This window comes from Tachypleus tridentatus, chromosome 10 (assembly GCF_004210375.1).
Source record: "Tachypleus tridentatus isolate NWPU-2018 chromosome 10, ASM421037v1, whole genome shotgun sequence".
NCBI lineage: Eukaryota > Metazoa > Arthropoda > Merostomata > Xiphosura > Limulidae > Tachypleus > Tachypleus tridentatus.
The window spans coordinates 19,459,085-19,482,660 of NC_134834.1; the positions used below are offsets into that span (position 1 = coordinate 19,459,085).

Sequence of the window (23,576 nt, forward strand, 5' to 3'; positions counted from 1 at the left end):
ACATTAATCGAACTTCCGAGTTCAACTACAAATTAGACCAAGTAAAACACTGCTTCGTAATACGATGAACTAAAATTTAAATCATTTTAGGGCGTTTTCAAAGTAAAGTTAATCGGTGGTTAAAACGTGCCAAATGTCGTAACTTCGTCGGAAAATATGATGCAAGTGCTGGTCAAAAGTTTCTTCATTACCTGTTGTTGCATCAAGATTGAGTGTCGGAAAACTTATTCCAAGAGTTGCGTTGTAATGGAAAGTCACGTTCTTTCGTTTAACACACTGCATTCTGTCTCACGTGTGCCTGTTATTAAAACCTTCAACACACTTTTATTAGTTGCTAGTAAAATGACAAACAGAATCTGTAACAACCATCACAGCTGTTATTCGTATTTATTTTGAAACACAAGACTACACAATGGGCTCTCTGTGCTCTGCCCACCGCAGGTATCGAAACCTGATTTTAGCGTTGTGAGCTTAATGACTTAACGAGGGGTAAATGTTACGCCCCTAAGACCTTAGTAAGACTTTTAAGCCACTTGGCTTTCCGTTGAACCACCGTAAGGCAACTGTTACGCCCTTAAGATTTTAGTAACATTTTAAGCCACTTAGCCTCACACTGAGCCTCTGGAGGGCTTACCATTACGCCCCTAAGACCTTAGTAAGACTTTTAAGCCACTTGGCTTTCCGCTGAGCCACCGTAAGGCAACTGTTACGCCCTTAAGACCTTAGTAAGACTTTTAAGCCACTTGGCTTTTCGCTGAGCTACCGGAGAGCAACTGTTACGCCCCTAAGACCATATAAAGACTTTTAAACGTATGATATTGTCTTTACTAATAGTCACCAAACAAATGTCTACGTGGGAATAATTTGGAAACGATCGAGTAAAATGCGTAATTCCGAAAGGCTTTGTCTGAACTTTGTAATGACATAAAATATTATACGGTTACTGAATACAAATATGAAGGCTGTTTAGTGTTACAGACTTGATAGCTGAAGATAGTTTTCATCATCACACTAGCAAAAAGCCTCGAATGTTGTGCTGTTAGAAACTGTTTTTTGAATGCCAAATTCCTGGTAAGAATCGAGATCTACTACGGATGTTGGTATTCAAAAAAACAGTAAACCCTGACTAATACTCCACCTATAAAATATGTTGATAAGATATAAATAAGAGTGATACAGCGAACTAATTATAGCTTCTTCTTAAGCAGTACTGCTGGGGCGTTGATTTCGGGCAAATCGTTCTACGCACGGTTCACATTCGTTTGGACCTCTGTCTGAATGTCTGTCCACCACTTTATGTCTGTTTATCTGTCTCTCTAGCATGCTATACTGAGATTAATTAGACATTTATGCTAGGTCAGACGAGTGTCTTCTAAACTCTAAATTGCGAATCCCCCCTACGGAAACTCAGCAAAGTTTCCGTTGCGCTCTCCCCACCGTTTCATATCAAACTAATTTTCGCGAATGATAGCAACAGATTTAGCATTTTCTTTAACTGATTTTAATTTATTTTAATGAAGAAATTTTTGTAAGGAACTTAAATTCTGGAGCAAAAAAAATCACAAAAACTGAGAGCAAATTTTTGACTCTACTGCCAAATTGCCGGGAGCCACCAGGGGGCGCGTCCTACAGTTTGGAAAACCCTTCGTTAGACCGTTCTACAATGTCAGTAAATCAAACCGATGTATTATTTTCTGACTTGTTTTTCTGCTTCTATTTCTTGTTGTTTTTAACTTCATAAATTCTTCCTCGTTTCTTTGGTTTGGTTTGTTTTAAGTTTTGCGCATAGCTACTCGAGAGCTATCTGCGCTAGCCGTCCCTAATTTAGTAGTGTAAAACTAGAGAGAAGGCAACTAGTCATCACCACTCACCAGCTACTCTTTTACCAACGAATAATGAGAGTTGCCGTCACATTATAACGCTCCCCGGGCTGACAGGACGAGCATGTTTGGTGCGACAGGGATTCAAACCCGCGACCCTCAGACTACGAGTCGAGTGTTTTAACCACCTGGCCATGCCAAGCCCGTTTGTTTGGACTTGTAAAAGAAATTTGTAACGTTTCTTTCCTTGTTAGTTTATAAAGTGTTTTTTTTTTACCTTTTTTCAGGCCCTCAAGTTAGACACTATCGCCAAGGGCGACGCACCAACGAGTCTTGCTACAACAAGCCTATTCAAACGAGAGGTTAGTACTAAAATTTTGTTTTTTAGTTCATTAACAAGCAATTACTTCAATACTACAATTAACACGTATGATATTTCTTAATTTATTTTTATGCAGTTTTATTGTATTATTAACACTCTTAGATTAAGCCAGAGGTGAGTTAATAAAAGTGTCTCTTAAAACGAATGCTTGATATCCATTGATCGCATTGAAATTCGAGGAACTTACATCTACAAATACAATTCGTTTGATAATGCATGTAAGTTTCTTTGAACAATAATACTGTAAAACATTTCAAAATGTCTTTTTCTAAAGAACCTTGCATCGTTACAATCGATAAACACGATAAATATATATATTTATATATTATAGGCAGCTTCTAGTAAACTTCTGCTCTAACAAGTTTATCTGTCGTACTTCGAAACGATTCGACTTTGATAAACAATATTGTCTGGCTTTTTGCTTATCGTAACCGCGGTATAACGGCTCATAGAATGGCTAGAAGTTTTTTGTTTTCTTTTTTTAATTACAAAACTCATAGCTCCATTTCTTGACCAATTTAAGATCTAATGAGAGCCGTGGCTATTGAGAATTCCCTCTTTTTTTGTTTTCTTTGTTCAACTACAAAACTCATAGCTCCATTTCTTGACCAGTTAGGATCTAATGAGAGCCGTGGCTATTGAGAATTCTCTCTTTTTTTGTTTTCTTTGTTCAACTACAAAACTCATAGCTCCATTTCTTGACCAGTTAAGATCTAATGAGAGCCGTGGCTATTGAGAATTCCCTCTTTTTTGTTTTCTTTGTTCAACTACAAAACTCATAGCTCCATTTCTTGACCAGTTAAGATCTAATGAGAGCCGTGGCTACTGAGAATTCCCTCTTTTTTGTTTTCTTTGTTCAACTACAAAACTCATAGCTCCATTTCTTGACCAGTTAAGATCTAATGAAAGCCGTGGCTATTGAGAATTCTCTCTTTCTTCTTATTTTTTTGGCTGCCTTTGCGCGAGGTGTTTTCGTTAAAGGTGTCGTTTATTGAATTCAGTAATAGTTTGTTTTTCTTTAACTTGTTATTTTACGGTATCTATGTGTGTGACCACAATTTCCCGGTCAATTGTAAAAGATGCAAATTGAACGCATTAATCGATTCTATTGAAATTAACATAAAAACTCTTACTAATTTTAAGCTTATAGACAACTGCTATTTTATCTACTCGTTAAAGCTGGGAGTGTGTTTATTACTCCCCAGTAAATGAAAAATAGACCGTTGACACTTGAGACTTGGAAAATCTTAGAAAACCGTTTTGTCTACAATATTTTATTTCTACAGGGCTTGTAATTTCGAAACGGGGGTAGGTTTTATTCTATCGTATTACCAAACACGAGGTCAGATCTAATGCATCTGAAATTTTAACTCTCCGTATGTGAAAAAAGTATATTAAAAAAAAAAATTAAACGGCCGTTATTTGGATAGTATATATTATTGCATCACACCTATGATATTGTAAGATGCACACAACTTGTGACGCTGCTGATTTGACTTTAGATTCTCCATACATGAAGTTATATACGTTATACGTTAGTACACTTTGCCCTCGGTAGATGGAGATGAGATGTTATTATCCGAATGACAAAATCGTCTGATGTTGCCATTAAGGATTAGATTTTCGTACATGCACTTTGCCCCAACCATCTTAAGTATCCCGTCGTGGGATTTGCACAATTACCCTTACCTTTTCAACTATTTTTATTATCCTTTAACTTTTACAGCCATGGGAACCGCAATGCTTTTATCCTGATTTTCCTTATGACATCGTGTGCGGAGATTCATGGGGTGAGCACCTTTCAAGATTATTTTAAGTATTGTTTTCTTTTTGTTCTTTTAACTAAGTGTTTCTTCTTTCCCTTCAGACTTATGAATAATGTATTCTTCGGTGACTAATTTTTAGAAAAACTTCTAGTGCAGGGTGATTACAATCTCACCTGAAATTCAGTTGCTTTTTCAGTTGTTACATTCCAACTTATCAACTTACTAAACGAAATGGCTTTTTTTTTGTACTTCGTCGTAAAGATTAAATAATGGGAAAAAAAGCTGAATTGAAACATGAAATGAATTATAACTTATTGGAAGCATAATAATCCCTCTTACCACCCGATTAAATACAATTTTAGAATACTGAATATTTTTAATTAGTCATTAAAAAAACGTTAATCACCAAATGGGTAATTTAAATAAAAGAATTAACAAGTTATAATAAAAAAGGCTAAACTGATGTTAAATATGACATATTTTCTCGTCTGTTGTTTCACTCTTTACTAATGTGCAAGTAGGAATAATCTTTTCTCTGTTTCTACAGGAGAAAATCGATTGATTTTAGCAACGGAGGCCGGTGCATTCCTCTTGGAAGGTAAGGTCGTGTCAATGCCAATTACCCTCTTATTTTTCATATTAATATTTACTTTGTCACGAAGAAAATCAAAATATTCTTAAAAATTATAATATGCTAATAAAAACGTTTTTCTTTATGTCGATAATATTTTTACATTTGACATTTTCAAAGGTTTCTGAAATGCTTTAAGAAATAAACTTAATATCAATTTTATTCTCTCGTGTCTCAGCGGTAGCCTTGAGGGTTCATAAATTTAGGATTAGATCCAGGCAATGGGAGCAGTACAGGTAAACCGTTGTTTAGTGTGTGTGTTTTTTCTTATAGCAAAGCCACGTCGAGCTATCTGCTGTGTTCACCGAGGGAGAATCAAACCCCTGATTTTAACGCTGTAAATCCCAAGAGTTACTGCTGCACCAGCGGGGGACCCAATGTTTAGTTTTGCACTAAAACAAGCAATCTTAGTTCAAATTTTAAATTTTTGATTTTCAGATATTACTACATAATCAGCTATCTGAGCTCTGTCCACCACGGGGAATCAAACCATAGATTTTGGTGTTTTAAATCCGCATAATTAACATCCATCCAAAGCTCAATTTATTTTCTCAAAATAGTATCAGTACGTAAAGAGTTTCTCAGATAAGGTAGATTAGGCACTTATAACAATACTGAATGAGGTTTGTTTATACACTACCAATTTGTTGTTATTCACATCGTAATAAATAAAGAACATGTCTAAAAGATTTTCAGTTGAGTGATTTTTGTACTGTGGAAACAACAAGAACTATTACAGAGCACTAAACAAACTTTCAATAGAACAAAAGAAAGTTTTAATTCGTCCAGATTTTAACTCATTTTAACAATAGCGACTGAGAAACACTAACTGACAGCTTAGGTTTGATTTGTTTTGAAATTCGAGCAAAGCTACACGAGGGCTATCTCCACTAGCCGTCCCTAATTTAGCAGTGTAAGACTAGAGAGAAGACAGCTAGTCACCACCCACCGCCAATTCTTGGGCTACTCTTTTACTAATGAATAGTGGGATTGGCCGTTATATTATAACGCCCCCACGACTGGAAAGGCGAACATGTTTGATGTAACGGGGATTTAAACCCACGATCCTCAGACGAGTCGAGTGCCTTCACCACCTGGCCATGCCGGCCCGACAGCTTAAAAAGTCTTCGTATATTTATAGCTTTAGATTTAAAACTGTAATTTCTTTATTGTTTTTTTATTACCTTATACTCGTGTTTTTCTTTTTGTTGTTCATATTTTTTTTTGTCTTTTTTACTTTCATTTTAGGTTTTTAAATTTTAAGGAGACTTGAAAAGTGTTTATAAACAACTGTTTCATATATCTGTTGATTTTACTGCGGAGTATAGAGGGCTTGACTCACCGGCCAATCTTTGACAAGACAGTGCAAATCAAAGAGCTGAATGTTGTAGAAGCACACGGGATTCTTTTGTTTCGTGTAGATAAAGGTATGTCGTGTTCTAGTGTATTGGTCATAAACGCGGTGCAACATGGTATAATGACTAGATAGATTATGAACTTTAAATTATTTTATGATCTTAATCAAATTTAAGTAAATCTCAATGAAAGTCTGTTAAAAAAAAACATTTTTTTTACAAGTGCTAAAAAGTGGATAACACAATTATTGGTATTTGTAAACGTCTCAAAATCGAAAATTTTCCTCTGTTTGTTGTTTTACCTAATGCCTCATTTTAGGATACGTATATTGTTTTTCTTATTTTTTCCAAACACTGTAAATGTTGAGACAAGAAAACAGGTACTAAATTTATCAAAGTCCTAATTAGCAGAGGCGCAGATCCTGGGGGGAGGGGTGGGATACATCCACCTTCATTTTAGATGGGGGGGTATGGTGCATACAATTATCCCCCCAACAGTTTGGTCTGTTGAATTGTTTTATTGCATCACAGGCCTACAAATTGTGTGTTTGTTCTTGTGATTCTCGTGTTCTTACCAATCGAATTACATAATTAGGCCTATATGTAGGCTTTTTCAGTAGCCGAAATGTACATCTTTAATATAGGCGTGCTTATAAGCTTTACGATCTAAGCGATAGTTCGTAAGTTCCAGTCAGTAGGCCTAAGTATACATGCAAGTATCGTGGTAACAAGATTACTCTGTGACTGCATGTTTACAGCTTTCAGGTTCACGTAATCAGTTTGTTTGTTTGTTTAGAATTAAGCACAAAGCTACTCCATGGGCTATCTATGCTCTGCCCACCACGGGTATCGAAACCCGGTTTTTAGTGTGTAAGTCCGCAGACATGCCACTGGGGGGCTCACGTAATCAGAGATTAACAATTTGCAAGTTGAACAGTCCTCATGAGTGGTTACAAAAATCATCCCCCCCATCGGGCGTAAAAAATCTACGCCCCTGCTAATTAGACACCACTTTCTCGAGGCGTTATTTGATTATTTTATTTTATTTCAAAGATGAATAAAAATCCAAACTCGTAACACTTTTTTTTTGCGTTTATTTTCGATTAAATTTTGAAATTTCCTAAAATATTTTGAAAGTTATATTTGTATATAATTTATGTTTTCGACTGTGACTTTTTCGTACTTGAAATAGGAAGAGACAGCAGAATCTACGTCTACCGACTTTCGGATTTTGAGAGCGAGGCTAGTGAAATTGGTGTTCGAAATAAAACTGACCTGAGAGATCACAGACTGGAGAAAACGAAAGGTAGCACTAATAGAACATCTAATCCCCTCGTTAAAATGTATAGATATCTGTTTATATGCTTAAAATGTATAGATATCTGTTTATATGTTTAAAATGTATATATATGTTTATATGTTTAAAATGTATAGATATCTGTTTATATGTTTAAAATGTATATATATGTTTATATGTTTAAAATGTATAGATATCTGTTTATATGTTTAAAATGTATAGATATCTGTTTATATGTTTAAAATGTATATATATGTTTATATGTTTAAAATGTATAGATATCTGTTTATATGTTTAAAATGTATATATATGTTTATATGTTTAAAATGTATAGATATCTGTTTATATGTTTAAAATGTATAGATATCTGTTTATATGTTTAAAATGTATATATATGTTTATATGTTTAAAATGTATAGATATCTGTTTATATGTTTAAAATGTATATATATGTTTATATGTTTAAAATGTATATATATGTTTATATGTTTAAAATGTATAGATATCTGTTTATATGTTTAAAATGTATAGATATGTTTATGTGTTTAAAATGTATAGATATCTGTTTATATGTTTAAAATGTATAGATATGTTTATATGTTTAAAATGCATAGATATGTTTATACGTTTAAAACGCATAGATAGATATCTGTTTATGTTTTGTCGTTCATTTGGTAAATTGTCAACTTTGTTTAGTTGTTTGTAAACTATTAATATAGGAACTAAAAAATATTTTATCGTAAATTCCTTTTGAAAGTAATACTTGAACTAAAGCAGCTGGCGAGTCTGATAAGTGATGTACTTTTTAAAACTGATTTGTTGGTTGGTTCCGTTTTATGGCGCAAAGTAATTAGGCTGGCTGCGCCCTTTCAAATTGAATTTAAATTACACAAGACAATCAAAAATAATTCCATGTACGATTTATTTTTCTGTTCCATTTATGTGTTTACAATATCGTTAAAAAGATGTTTAAAATATAATTGAAAAATTATAATAAGGAAAGCATTTTACGGTGTTGTTATATCAAACGACTCCATCGGACTTCAGTTACTAGTAACTAAGTGGTGTGTGTAGGCCAGTGGTTTTAACCTGAGTTCAATTGAGCCCCAGGGGTTTGGTGAGTCAGTCTCAGGGGTTCAAGACACGCACACTGTGTGTGTCCGTTCCGTTCACCCCACTCTTATGATTCGTGACGTCATGCTCCACTTGGCCATCATTGGCTGCGGCTGATCACGTCACATCACTTGGCCTTAATTAATGTGCTGCAGGGAATTCCATGCGCTTAGCAGTCGACTTGTGACTGTAGTAATCGTGCGTCATTTGTGATTTTTTGCTCATCTTTCAATCCCTTCGTAGTTGCTATGTCGAGCAAAAACAGAAAGTGGCAGGACGAATACGTACAACGTGTATAACGGAACATGATGGGAGTCAGAGTCCTCAATGCATGATTTGCAATGCCAAGTTGAGCAATTCTAGTCTAGCACCGGCAAAACTGAGAGAATACTCCCTAAAGCTGCATGGAGATGGGAAATACAAGAACACAAAGCTTGCTGAATTCAAGGTAAAGAGAGCCAGGTTCGATGAAAAGGTTACTTTGTCTGTTCTCGGCTTCGTACGATGCTGTGAGGATAGGTTTGTCGATGGGTACAAAGTTGCGTACTTGATCGCAAAGCAGGGCAAACCACACACCATTGGTGACGCACTCGTAAAACCAGCTGCGTTGAAGATGGCGAACATCATGCTGGGAAAACTGCTGAAAATAAGTTATCCCAAATTCCTCTTTCAAATGATACCATCAGCAGCAGAATAGATGACATGAGAGATGACATCTTGGTTCAAGTAGTTGCAGATCTGATTTTAAGCCCAGCAAAATTCAGCCTTCAACTCGACGAGACCACCGACGTTTCCAATCTAAGCCAGCTTGTTGTATTCGTGCGCTATGTGAAGAACGACTAGATAAAAGAAGATTTTTTTATTTTGTAAGCCTCTTACAACAACAACAACAACAACAACAACTAAGGCAGCCGACGTGAAGAAACTTGTGGATGACTTCTTCAGAGACAACGATCTTTCTTGGGATATGGTTTCTGCAGTTTGTTCGGACGAAGCTCCAATCATGCTGGGACGAAACTCTGGTTTTGGTACGCTGGTGAAAGCCGATGCACCACACATCATTGCAACGTACTGTGTTCTGCACAGGCATGCTTTGGCAACAAAAACCTTGCCTTCAAAACTGGCAGAAGTATTAAAAATTGTAGTGAACTTTGTGCGAAACAGTGCTCTGAAGCACCGCATCTTCAAAGAGCTGTGTAATGAACATCAGGTTCGGTGGTTATCCCGGGGAAAAGTGCTGAATCGTGTTTTTGTCATGAGCGTAGAATTAGCCCTGTTTTTGCGAGAGAACCAACATTGTCATGCAGATTGCTTCGAAAAATCTGAGTTCATTCTCATTTTGGCGTACATGGCCGATATCTTCAATCATCTCAATCAACAGATGCAGGGCGGTGGAGTCAACATCATCGAAGCGGAAGAAAACCTGAAGGCTTTTCAAAAAAATCTACCGTTATGGAAACGACGAACAGAGAATGATAACTTCGCAAACTTTCCCCTGCTGGACGACAGTGTAAGTAAGATCGAAGATGTGTCTGAAATCGGAAACATTTCTGAAGCAAGCAATTACCACGCACTTAGATGAGCTCGCAAAGTCTCTCGACGGATACTTCCCCACCAGAGTGTCATATCCAGCATGGGTGAGACAGTCGTTCACGTTTAATATTACGACAGCAGATGTCAGTGATGAATACCTCGACGAAATCATTGAACTTCATCAGAGCCAGGTTCAACAGCAACTTTTCAGAACAACAACGTTTTGGTGTCACCAAATCGTAGCGTACCCTCTTATTGCTAAGAAACCTCTTGAGATACTCATACCGTTTGTTACAATGTACCTTTGCGAGCAATCCTTTTCGAGGATGGTAGGCAAAAACAAAGAAAAGGAACATATTTTGTTGCGAAAATGATATGAGAGTGACACTTTCCAAGGTGAAGCCGCGCATTTCTGAACTTGACCCTGAAAGGCAACAGCAAAAGTCACATTCATTTGCAGAAAATATTCATTGATTTATGTTTTTGTGTGAAATTCATGTTTTGTTGGTTTTGTTCTTTGAACACAGCGATATTATGTGCAACTGGTGCATGGTTCATTTTGTGCACTAATAAAATATCTACTTATGTTTTGAATTTGAAAAAAAATCATATCTTATTTTTCAATCACAAAGGGTTCAGTGAATGCAAGTACGAAACTTACGGGGTTCAGTACCTCCAACAAGGTTAAGAACCCCCGGTGTAGGCCTCTTTGGATGAAGTGGGGTTCAGTACCTCCAACAAGGTTAAGAACCCCCGGTGTAGGCCTATTTGGATGAAGTGGGGTTCAGTACCTCCAACAAGGTTAAGAACCCCCGGTGTAGGCCTATTTGGATGAAGTGGGGTTCAGTACCTCCAATAAGGTTAAGAACCCCCGGTGTAGGCCTACCTGGATGAAGTTTTATCAAATGAATACTTCCTTGCTCTTCCACTGGCTACAGCTTAAATTTTGAATTTCACGTAAACCTTTCTTTTATTTCGCATTAAGAAAGCTATTTCATTTCTTCTTTAAAACCTGGCTAAGTATGTGAGCAGACGTAAGTCAGTTCAAAACATGACGCATAACACCTGCTCAGTTTACTATGCGTAATTGACAGAGGGCCTTAAAAGGTGTAACGGGGAATGGTCTTTAAAACAGTCCCTTGTGTTTCGCTCTTATGAAAATTAGTTTTAAACCTGGGGAACATAATGGCTTATAATTCTATTTCCAAACCCTTGGAGTGGCAATTCTGGCAATAATATTAGTCTTTATCTTGTATTGAAAATACAACTACCTTTTTTAGAGCGCATATCATGGACTATTTAATTTTGTTTAATTTTCTAAACATCAAGGAATGTTAACAATTGACCTAATAAATTTAAAACCCTGTGTCTGTCACCTTACTGGCTCTTCTGAGATTAATTTATACTCCTAATATTAAAAAATACTATTGGAAAACTCCGTGTGTTTTTAATAACATAGTAAATATTTGATTTGCCCTCCTGCCTCCATCAGGTTCGTCAGTTATGCTACAGACTCGATAGCTAAAAAATAATAATAAAATCGTCTGTTCAAAATATTCTAAAGAAATATAAATTCTCGAGCATTTTGTCTCAGATTAGTGAAATAGCTTACACTTCTAGATTTTCAAATTAATAAGAAAGATCGGCAGGACTGTTATACTTCTCAAAAATATATTTTTTTATTTTGATACACTTAATGAAGAAAGTCAAGTGTTGTGGCTACTTGAGATTAGAATGATTCATAATAATAGTGTACCTGACGTAAGCCTAACCTGTATGTGTGTGTCATACGTTCGTAATCAAGTGCACCTGTCAACGTTAAATAAATGACAGCTTTAGATTGGTTTAATCAGTTACGTTAATTAAATAATTGGCGGCCACTTTTAGAAATTTTAATATTTTTTGAGAATCTTTTACCAACTTGAATCATTAAAGAAAGTTCAAAATAATATCTGTTTATTTAGTTATTCAATATTTTGTCAACAAATTTCTTCCCTAGTTTAAATTGAAATACGAAATAAAATACTTAAAAATAAATTACGTCTGTTGAAATAATAGATCGGATTAACGTTTGTTAAACTAATTACTTTGAAAACATAAACGAGCAACCTGTCAAATTGTACTAAACTCGAATATTGGTTGAAACTATCAGTGATACTTATTACTTTAAGTAAAATTCAAAATTCTTCATTAAAATAATGTAATAACTTTTTTGTATATTTTTCTTTGCTAATGAAGTGAGATATAGATATTTGGTTTTATTTACGTATGAGTAAGGTTAACAGTTATACTGCCCACTAATTTAAGACATTTTATGTAATAAAGTATGTAGTTTTATAACGTCCAGTTAAGTTTTATTTAATTTCCTTATTTTATAACCTTTAATCTCCTTGGGTATGACCATGTGGTTAAGATTCTCGACTCGTAATCCGAGGGTCGCGGGTTCGAAACCCCGTCACACCAAGCATGCTCACCCTTTCAGTCGTAGGGTCGTTATAATTCCATTATTCGTTGTTAAAAGAGTAGCCCAAGAGTTGGCGGTGGGTGGTGGTGACTAGCTGCTTTCCCTCTAGTCTTACACTGCTAAATTAGGGAGACGGCTAGCGCAGATAGCCCTCGTGTAGCTTTGCGCGAAATTCAAAACCTTGACCATACTTTTTTGAAATATCAATATAAAAACTTAGGATCGTAATCTGTTTGTGTTTTTACATGTCAGAATAATTTTAATATTCGTAAAAAATAAAGGATTTGGCTGAAAATTAATACGTAAAAAATACTGTTTTTAGATAATACGAACGTCTTTTTGACAGGAATTCTTTTTTAAATGTTACAGTTTTGAAGACAATTGAGTAATTTAATAATAAAAATTTGTTAGTTCAGTAATAAAGCTTCTCAAATGTACCATCTCTAATAACCACTTAGGTTGCCATTTATATGCTATCAGCCGTCCCGGTGACAGTCACCTTCGTATGGTCGTAGCCGTTGGTCGCCGGTTGTTGGTGCTACAGTGGCGCCACTCTACGGCATGGACAGCATGGTGTGCAGCGTCAGATACTGATACAGTCGATGGGTTTCAATTGATTAGGGTTAGTACCACAGTTTCATGTGTAAAAGTGGCACACCGAAAGTATTTCATTGTTATGTTTCGACCAGTTAAATAAAAACAGTTTACTATTATTTACTTAACGATATTTAAGTTTTAATTTAAAATTACATTAAGTACAAAAGAACCAAGTTGGAAAATCATTGTATAATAACCTGTACGTGAATACTTAGTTCGTATAAGTTTGAATACTTATATCCTAAAATTAATGACGGTTACGTTGACGGTTACACTTACGTGTTTGGTGATGATTTTTAATGTGCATTGACAAATGTCATGATATTTAATCAAAAACACCTTAGATGTGAATAAAAGGTAAGCCAAAAAAGATTAATGGGTAAAACAAATTACACGCCCCCAGCTAACTAATCAACGAATATTTAGTGTAAATATTTTATCAATGGTGTAGTTACCAGTTTTACCACCAATTTCGATTTCATTCCTGGAAGTAATGCAATTATTTTTTTTTTTGGGGGGGGGGGCGCACCTATTTTTTTTTTCCCAGCTAGATGTTTTGTTTTCTCTCTTCTCTGTACGTGCGTGTATGTATATGTATGTTTATCTAATGAATACATAAACATTCAAGTAAAAATCAAATCAAAATGGAGGACTACGTTAAAAACAGCAAATCCAGTGAATAATAAATGACATTTAAATGAACAAAACAAACGCAAACAAAAGAGAAAAAAATTAAAAGCATTGCATAAATCAAAATGACCGGGGTACAGGCTATAAAGTAGGATATAAAACGTCACCTCCATAACCCGGGACACATTTTATATCCCATTATAGCCTTTTAATGTCCGCAACGTCTTTAATTTGTTTGTGTGTGTGGAGGCTTGTTTCGTTTATTTTTATACACACGCAATGGTAGAAAGGTAAAACAAGTTTTTCTGTTAGGTTTTGGCCCGGCATGGCCAAGCGTGTTAAGGCGTGCGACTCGTAATCTGAGGGTCACGGGTTCGCGTCCCTGTCGCGCCAAATATACTCGCCCTCCCAGCCATGGGGGCGTTACAACGTGACGATCAATCCCTCTATTCGTTGGAAAAAGAGTAGCCCAAGAGTTGGCGGTGGGTGGTGATGACTAGCTGCCTTCCCTCTAGTCTTACACTGCTAAATTAGGGACGGCTAGCACAGATAGCCCTCGAGTGGCTTTGTGCGAAATTTAAAACAAACAAACAAACTGTTAGGTTTTAAATAATAAATGTTTTCATGTGATTTTCTTAATTTTGCTTTAGGCTAATGAGTGTTTTAAGTAGTTGATTTTGTTAGCTGTGAATGTTTTTATAACTTTTTTTCTGTTGATTCTTTCGTATGTTTTTGTTGTTGATCCGTTCTCCATTGAAGCTTCTAAACTGTTTCGTTTTAAATAATTGTTAAAGGTTTATCTCCTTACACTGCTGAAGTTTCCTGCTTATTTTTAAAATATTTTGTTTCTGCTCATTATTCCACGTGATTATTTAATGTTTGTTTAAGGCTGTTTGTTTGTTGTTTTCCGTTGCTTTCAAGTAACTGACGTTTTTCATTGCTTCTCTCGTACTGTTGTACGACTGTCTTTACAATTCGTGCTCGAACTGTTTAATATTTTAGTTAAGTAATTATTTCCTTATTGTTTGTCTTTTCAGACTTTGCAATTAGCGTTCCCGCTCATTACGCACCGAATATAAAAGTTATAATGAGTTAAATTATTTCAAGAAAATGACTACGTGTAATGTGAACTAAACCGCTCCGGTCGTTATGGAAACGGAAAAAATATGATTATCTTTTTAAACTTGTAGTTGGGATGCTCGACCTGAGGGTATCGTGTTCGAGTCCCATCACTGAACATTCTAGCTCTTACAACCGTAGTGGATTATAATGAAACGGTCGGTCCTAATAGGTCGTGGTGACTAGTTCTTTCTACTAGTCTGTTACTTTTAAATTAAATACAGCGAACGAAGAAAAAAACAAAGTCCTTGAGGATCTTCACGCGAAATTCGACAAATAAGCAACACTTGCTAACATTGAAAAAAATGATAGTGGTCATTTTTAGGGCTGTGAATTTTGTAAACTAAGCATATTCTAAGCCCTCGTGTAGAATTAAGTCAAAGATCATCTGGAGTACTTTGTTAATGTATTAATAGGCTTAAGAGGTCATTTAGCTTCAGTTCGGTATTGACCTTGTAAGATTTTAGGACCGATGTGAAATATTTCATCAGAGTTATAATTGACGGATCGTCTTTGTAGCATAGCCTAAGTCTTGTAATATAGGTTAAGTAAAATATGGTGAAGAACCAAGCCAGACTTCTCGCGGGGTCATAGGTTGGAGTAAGTCTCTCGCTGTTGCTATCTTGTAGGGTCTGTAGAGACTTTGTGTCTATATATTATATGACCATTAATTTCTAGCCTGAGCTCGAGACGCAACACGAGACAGAAACACCTTTTGGATTCTCTTCAACAGTATCATCACCCTTAGATGAAACCGTGGTCAGCTTGTTAACCATTTTCGGTTCGGCAATAACTTTTTCCCCAACCAAATCGTTTCCCAACAATAATGTTACCCCCTTAATTGGTAAAGTAGGTCTCACCGCAACTGGTCCAGAAACTAGGTCTGCTGTTAAATAAACGTTATGTAGAGGATAATTAACAAAGGTATCGTCAATACCCTCAGCAACAACAAACTCACCAGTGGAAGAACTCGAATCTAAAGGTAGTATATCTTCTAACAACAATGATTGAGTTGCCACCACGTACAATATGTATGGGTGGGGATGAAACACAGAACCAGCAAGCATAAAAAAATTCAAATTCCTCCGTAACTACATCAGCCATTTTATCAGTGGCCAAAGTAACAACATTGGGTGACCTGGTAAACCTACGTTGTAGACACGAACGTGTTGCTTCCTTTTCCTTTTCAAACACCAAATATCAGACACAACATGATTCGATCTTTTACAGAAATGGCAAACTTTGATGAAGTTTTAGCCTGACTGTCAAAGGATTTCTAACTAGAGGAGCTGGATTTTCTTTTATAAGAATCCTCGACTTTAGTAGATTGAAGAAGTACTGATTTTTGCTCAAATGAAAAGAATTTCCTTTTATAAAAAGTGGTTTTATTTGTTAAAGGTCATCAACAGAATGACCGCTGCTTCCTGCAGTGTTTCAAGTTTCTTTTCGTCTAAACACGTTTTCAGGTCGTCATTTGTATAGCGCTTAAAATTCCTCAATTGGACATAATTGCCTTAATTTGTTGAAACTTTTACCAATATGTATAGAAGTACATTATCAATATAAAAAAAGCCTTTTCGTGAACGAATTCCATATAAGTTTACGATAAGCCTCCAGTACTAACTCGAGCTGTAAGAATAGTACTTTGACCTTATTATAATTAATGCAGTCTTCTAGACAGATAGAAACATAAGACCCTTGGGTTTTACCAATTAAAACTATGGAATAATAATACACTGACTACGACAGCACAACAACACGTTCTCCACTTAGTTATTTTATATTTACTAGCATTGAAAAAGGCCCGGCATGGCCAAGCGCGTTAAGGCGTGCGACTCATAATCCGAGGATCGCGGGTTCTCATCCCCGTCGCGCCAAACATGCTCGCCCTTTCAGCCGTGGGGGCGTTATAATGTAACGGTCAATCCCACTATTCGTTGGTAAAAGAGTAGCCTAAGAGTTGGCGGTGGGTGGTGATGACTAGCTGCCTTCCCTCTAGTCTGACACTGCTAAATTAGGAACGGCTAGCGCAGATAGCCCTCGAGTAGCTTTGTGAGAAATTCAAAAACAAACAAACAAACAAACAAAGCATTGAAAAAAATGAGAAATAAACATTTATTTTATCTATAATAAACAATAATTCTATTTTTAATACTATATTTACAAATTACATCAATAAAGATATGATAAAACCCTCACGTACATACAGCCCTTGTGGGAGATTGTTCTATGAATTTATTTGTTTGTGGTGCCATTCAATAGATAGGGCCACACTATATTAGTTCAGTTACATGCATAGACTACTTCGACTATAGTAAGGTTAGTTGTTTTTCCAACAATGCAAAACCAAGGCAGTTGCCAATTTTTCGCTTGGTCATAAGTTGGGATCAGTCTCTTGTTTTTGCTGTCTTAGTAGGATCTGTAGAGACTTCAGGTCCACATATTATATGACCAAATATATTTACGTCTGACCGTTTAAGGCTAACGTAAAACATTGATTCTTACGTAGATAAAATGAAGGTAATTTTATCCATCATATATTACTGGGGGCCCGTCATGGTCAAGTGATTAAGGCACTCGACTCGTAATCTGAGGGTTACAGGTTCGAATGCCTGTCACACCAAACATGCTCGGCCATGAGGACGTTATTATATGATGATCAATCTCACTATTCGTTGGTAAAAGAGTAGCCCAAGAGTTGGCGGTGGGTGGTGATGACTAGCTGCCTCCCTTCTAGTCTTACACTGCTAAATTAGGGACGGCTAGCATAGATAGCCCTCGTGTAGCTTTGCGCGAAATTCAAAACCAAAACTAAATCCTTGGTCCTGAATGGATGGCCCATGGGCCAGAACCAACCTCCAAGACCTTCATTTCTATACTGCAGTAATCCTTTCTTAAAATCTATTCTAGAAGAATGGTGCATGTGTACAATGGTGACAGTGTTATAAGATATTTATTTTTAGCCTCGTTACCCAACAAACAACGATTCCCGTTAATTATGGTTTATTCACTGCAGCAACCTTAATTTCGTTTTTGTCGTCAACCTACCTTCTCACCACAATGATTGAGTCGCCCCCACGTATCATATGTATGGGTGGGGATGAGACATAGAACCAGCAAGCATAAAAAATTCAAATTTCTTCCTAACTACATCAGCCATTTCATCAGTGGCGCCAAGAATATGGCGCTGACCTGCATAATTTATAGTTACATGTATTTCCTACCCATGTAGTTTCTTTTTTGTATAAGTGACTGTTAGCCCCCATTTTATCAAACCCCTCCCATCATTATCATGGTAATTAAACTGCCCCCTGTAAAAAAGGAAAATAGGAATTTGCCCTCCAAATGCTAGAGTATCCAGAGGCAACGAGTACACAGTTCATCTGTATATCAGATTTCAGTCTGCCTAGATCTCGTTTCGGTTCGCGTACTGTTGTTTAATCTGACCATTCCCTCCAAATGCTGAAGTATCCTGAGGCAACGAGTACACAGTTCATCTGTATATCAGATTTCAGTCTGCCTAGATCTCGTTTCGGTTCGCGTACTGTTGTTTAATCTGACCATTTATCCACGAAATGAGATATGAAACTAGAGGATTACAAATATTCGTTCTAACACCCCTAGTGGCACAACAATATCTCTGCGGGCTTGCACCGCTAAAAACTAGGTTTCAATACTCGTGATGGGCAGGGCACAGGTAGCCCATTGTGTAGTTTTATGGTTAACTACAAACAAAGAAACAATTCGCTGTAAGAAAACCGTTTATCAACGTTCTACTTATAATTAGCGATAAAAGAAAGTAGATGTTGATGTCCTGCATATGGTCAAAATCAAATTTATTTAACGTTTCAGTCCTTACATTCTGCCATCTTGAAAACCTGACACATAAATCTGAACAATTGTTTAATGGGAAGGGAAACATTAATTACGCCCAGGTTCTGCAAAGGCGTATATTATAGTGGCAACACTGCTGTTATGAAAATAATATTATCAACAGCTTTAGCTATATTAGTGGCCCAAGTTCTCTAAAGGCGTATATCAGAGCGGATCAAGTATTTATGTTTGGAAAGGTGTCTACAGTGAAGAAGTAAACCGTAGCGTCTACCAAAAGTTTTTTTTTTTACTTCGTTGTCAAAATTAACCAGATTTCGCAAGACTAATTCTACATTAACCAGATTTCGCAACACTAATTCTACATTAACCAGATTTCGCAAAAAGCTAAGCCTACATTAACCAGATTTCGCAAAAAGCTAAGCCTACATTAACCAGATTTCGCAAAACTAAGCCTATATTAACCAGATTTCGCAAAACTAAGCCTATATTAACCAGATTTCGCAAAACTAAGCCTACATTAACCAGATTTCATACATTTACTGAGTTACAGGGAAATTGTTACTTAATATTATACAGTTATATTAGGAATTCACTGAACAGTAAACCTGGAACCACAGATATAAACTTTAGGTAAATATGAATCGAGAGCAACGCTGTGTCTAATTGATTTTCCAAGCAATTAGCTTGTTACTGATTTATGAAATTAATAAATCTAGGAACTTTCTCTACCTGAACCTGCTCAGTTGATCACCCTGGTGGACACTCCTGTGAAAGGTGACGACAACCAAATTTGCGTAGCCTATAAACACCAGTTTGACTTGGTCAAAGAAAAGACTGGAGATACACTGAGACTACACTCTGTTGAAGGAAACAAGGTTGGTGGACTGAATCTTTCGTAGAGATTTACATAAAATGTATGGATAGGGACTTTTTTGTGTGGAACTGTCCCCACGGAAGGTAGATTGGTAATCGTGGGGCAGTGGTATTACTCCTCTGTTAACGGTTAAGATAATTTTAAGCAAAAAAAATAGACTTTCTATGAATGATGACTAGTTTTCTGGAATGAATTTAAGTGTGGTTACTCAAAAATAAAAATGCTAGTTATTCTAGTAGAATAAAAAGAGGTGATCCTCAGTATCTGCTCGCCCTTTCAGCCGTGGAGGTGTTATGTGACGGTCAATTCCGCTATTCGTTGGTAAAAGAGTAGCCCAAGAGTTGGCGGTGGGTGGTGATGACTAGCTGCCTTTTCTCTAGTCTTACACTGCTAAATTAGGGACGGCTAGCCCTCGTGTAGCTTTGCGCGAAATTAAAACAAAAAAACCTTTGCCTCCCACCCTCACCCAGTAGCACAGCAGCATGTCTGTGGACCCTATACCAATAGAAACCGGGTTCCGGTACCTGTGGTGGGGAATGCACAGATATCCCTTTGTGTAATTTTGTGCTTAATTACAAACAACGGACCCGGCGCGTAAAACCCAGATATATGTGATCAGAATCACTGAAAAATGGTAAGACCGGCCACCTAGATATAAGGGAACAAGGTAATTCCAGTTTTTAATGGTTTTCACCGAAAAGCATGGTACCTTAAGTGAATTCCCCACATTGGCAGAGCGCCAAGTACATAGAACGCTAGAAATGAAGATTTAATACTCGTGGTGGGCACAGCACAGGTAGCCCATTATGTAGCTTTAGAGTTAAGTACAAACAAACATAAGTGAAAAATCCAACAAGAGTCTGGCGTAGTCTGGTGGCTAGGGTCGCCTGACTTGCAACATGAGGATCACGGGTTCGAATACACCTCACTAAACATGCTCGTCCATTTATCTATGGAAACATTATGCAGTGAAAGTCAATCCTACTGTTCTTTAGTGAAAGAGTACCCCGAGAATTGGCGGTGTGTGATGTTGACTAGTTGTCTTCCTTCTAGTCTATCATCGTGTAGCTTTGCGCGGAATTCAAATAAGGAATTATAAACTAACACTTAGTCAACCGACAACAATAAATTATGAACTTAACATCATTTTTTTTCTCAAATCGACAGTAATGAACCATGAATTCACACTTTATAATTTGTGAGTAACCATTCATGAACCAACACTTCAACGACACGTAATTATCTCCTGACGAGCAAATCTTTAAACGAATTAATAGAAATAATGTAATGCACTGTAACAAACATCTGCCAGTACTGCAGAAATTACCACATTACTAGTGACAATCGATCAGTTAACTGTATACATAATTAACATTTAATACAAAGTTCTGATAATGTATAACTGCAAGGAAACGAGTCTTAGCGGAACAGTTTTGAAAAGGCTAATTTAGATAAATTTTCAAAAATTATCTTTATAAACGTTTCGGAACTTGTTTACTTTTAGGCTATAAAAACAATAGCTTTTATTTAAATATAAAGTAGTTATGGTGAAATTCTTTGTTATATTATAATAGCATACTTATGCAAAGCGAAATTCTGAAAGTTACAAGTTATTTTACTACTATGGTAAAAACATTGAATTTTGTTTAAGAAGTGTTATAACAATGTAATCCATTCTGTTGCCCCATCAGGTGCATCTTGTTTCTGCTGTTGACATTTATGAGGACGAAGAAGCCGAGTTGTTGCTGTCCTACAACCGTACGTAATGTTTTATAACCACGTGTTCATTTGTATTTAACTTTGTGGCTGTCCTACAACCGTACGTAATATTTTATAACCACGTGTTCATTTGTATTTACTTTGTGGCTGTCCTACAATCGTACGTAATACGAGAGCTGTTAAAAAAATACGCGGACTGACGTCATAAAACAAAATGTACTTTATTTAGAAGTTACAGGTCTGGGACCCCTTCAAAGTACTCTCCTCCCCAACGCACACACTTATCCCAACGGTGTTTCCACTTGTTGAAACAGTCCTGGTACGCTTCTTTTGTAATGTCCTCCAGCTCCTTCGTCGCATTTGCCTTAATCTCTGGAATCGTCTCAAATCTTCTTCCTTTCAAGGGTCTTTTGAGTTTGGGGAACAAGAAAAAATCGCAAGGAGCAAGGTTAGGTGAGTAGGGGAGTGGGAAAGAACAGTGATCAAGTGTTTGGCCAAAAACTCACGAGTTCTGAGGCACAAATTTCGCAGCAACGCGGTGCATCTTCAATTTTTCGGTCAAAATCTCGTAACAAGATCCAACTGATATCCCACACTCTTCAGCAAGCTCCCTGACAGTCAGACGTCGATTTGCCCGCACCAGGGTGTTGATTTTGTCGACGTGTGGGTCGTCAGTTGACGTGGAAGGACGTCCAGGACGCTCATCATCTTCAATGGACTGTCGACCATCCTTAAAACGTTCATGCCATTTGAAACATGCCGTACGCTTCATAGCAACATCACCGTAAGCCGTGTTAAGCATAGCAAAAGTTTCAGTCGCAGATTTTCCAAGTTTAACACAAAATTTCACAGCAAGTCGTTGCTCCTTCAGGTCATTCATTCTGAAATCCGCCAAACGAAAAAATCGCACTTCACTTAAAACCGCGTAGCTAATACACAAATGAAGATATCTGCAATCGGGAAATGGCGTCGTATTCAGCTGATCTGTGCAAACCTAGCGACACCAAGCGGATTCCCCTGGAACCAACTGGAGCCGCGCAATTCAAACAGTCCGCGTATTTTTTTTAACAGCCCTCGTATTTTATAACCACGTTTTCATTTATATTTAACTTTGTGGCTGTCCTACAATCGTACGTAATATTTTACAACCATATGTTCATTTATATTTAACTTTGTGGCTGTCCTACAACCGTATGTAATGTTTTACAACCACGTGTTCATTTGTATTTAACTTTGTGGCTGTCCTACAATCGTACGTAATATTTTACAACCATATGTTCATTTATATTTAACTTTGTGGCTGTCCTACAACCGTATGTAATGTTTTACAACCATATGTTCATTTGTATTTAACTTTGTGGCTGTCCTACAACCGTATGTAATATTTTATAACCACGTGTTCATTTATATTTAACTTTGTGGCTGTCCTACAACCGTATGTAATGTTTTATAACCACGTGTTCATTTGTATTTACTTTGTGGCTGTCCTTTAACCGTACGTAATGTTTTATAACCTCTGTTCATTTATATTTAACTTTGTGGCTGTCCTATAACCGTACGTAATGTTTTACAACCATATGTTCATTTGTTTTTAACTTTGTGGCTGTCCTATAACCGTACGTAATGTTTTACAACCACGTGTTCATTTGTTTTTAACTTTTTGTTGGCAAACAAGATGTGTAATCAGATGATGTCCTGTAATCGTACGTAAAAACATGTATTTTAATTTTGTTTCTGATCGACAGTTGCGTCTAAGTCATTGTTTCGTGTTCTTACATCGGAAAAACTTGTCGAGAGCTATCAACAAGACTGAATGGAAGTTGACATATTCTCGTGTGTTTTATGTGCAGACGGTCAAACATAATTACTCGTTTCATTTTTCAGATAGCATAATTTTCAATAAATACTATAAATCATAGCAAAACTGAAAAAGCTCTCGTTATAAGAAACAAAACCTAGAAATTGCTAAATATTTAGGTCTAAGTTTATGTTATATTTTTTCTCATTAAGGTATTGTTAAATTGTTTCAATGTTATTGAAGAACGTAGTATCATAACCGGTATATTAGCACGTGAAGACTTTAACCGTTGTACGATTATATTTAAGGTTTGTCATGTGATGAATCAAGGTTAACCTATTGTTGTTTCTATCAAAATGTTTAATTGTTTATCCGTAAATAATAATAATACAACTAATTACTTCATTTTAAAAGTTAAGTTGTTTATTGTTAGTAATATTTTAGTATTCTTACTGATGTGTTTTAATATGGTTGGCGGCCAGCAATCCTTTGAAAAACCCTTGTTTCAATTTTAATGTGTGAAATAGTAAGTAAAAATATTAATGTTTTATCTCTGCTGCTGTTTTTGCCATAGTGTAGTGTTTTATCTCTGCTGCTGTTTTTGCCATAGTGTGTAGAAATGCTAATTTATCGAATTTCAGTAT

The 23,576-nt window shown here is 36.4% G+C and overlaps 1 protein-coding gene across 2 annotated transcripts in view; it reads left to right on the forward strand.

Moving 5' to 3' along the window:
- Window positions 1–23,576, forward strand: part of LOC143228832 (GTPase-activating Rap/Ran-GAP domain-like protein 3) — a 126,080-nt gene that overhangs the window by 90,581 nt on the left and 11,923 nt on the right. For both annotated transcript variants that reach the window (XM_076460212.1, XM_076460211.1), the window contains exons 17-24: window positions 2,108–2,182; window positions 3,929–3,992; window positions 4,516–4,566; window positions 5,928–6,026; window positions 7,147–7,260; window positions 12,820–12,983; window positions 19,258–19,416; window positions 21,107–21,173. In XM_076460212.1, coding sequence (XP_076316327.1) covers window positions 2,108–2,182; window positions 3,929–3,992; window positions 4,516–4,566; window positions 5,928–6,026; window positions 7,147–7,260; window positions 12,820–12,983; window positions 19,258–19,416; window positions 21,107–21,173 — 793 coding nt within the window. The remainder of the gene's footprint in view (window positions 1–2,107; window positions 2,183–3,928; window positions 3,993–4,515; window positions 4,567–5,927; window positions 6,027–7,146; window positions 7,261–12,819; window positions 12,984–19,257; window positions 19,417–21,106; window positions 21,174–23,576) is intronic.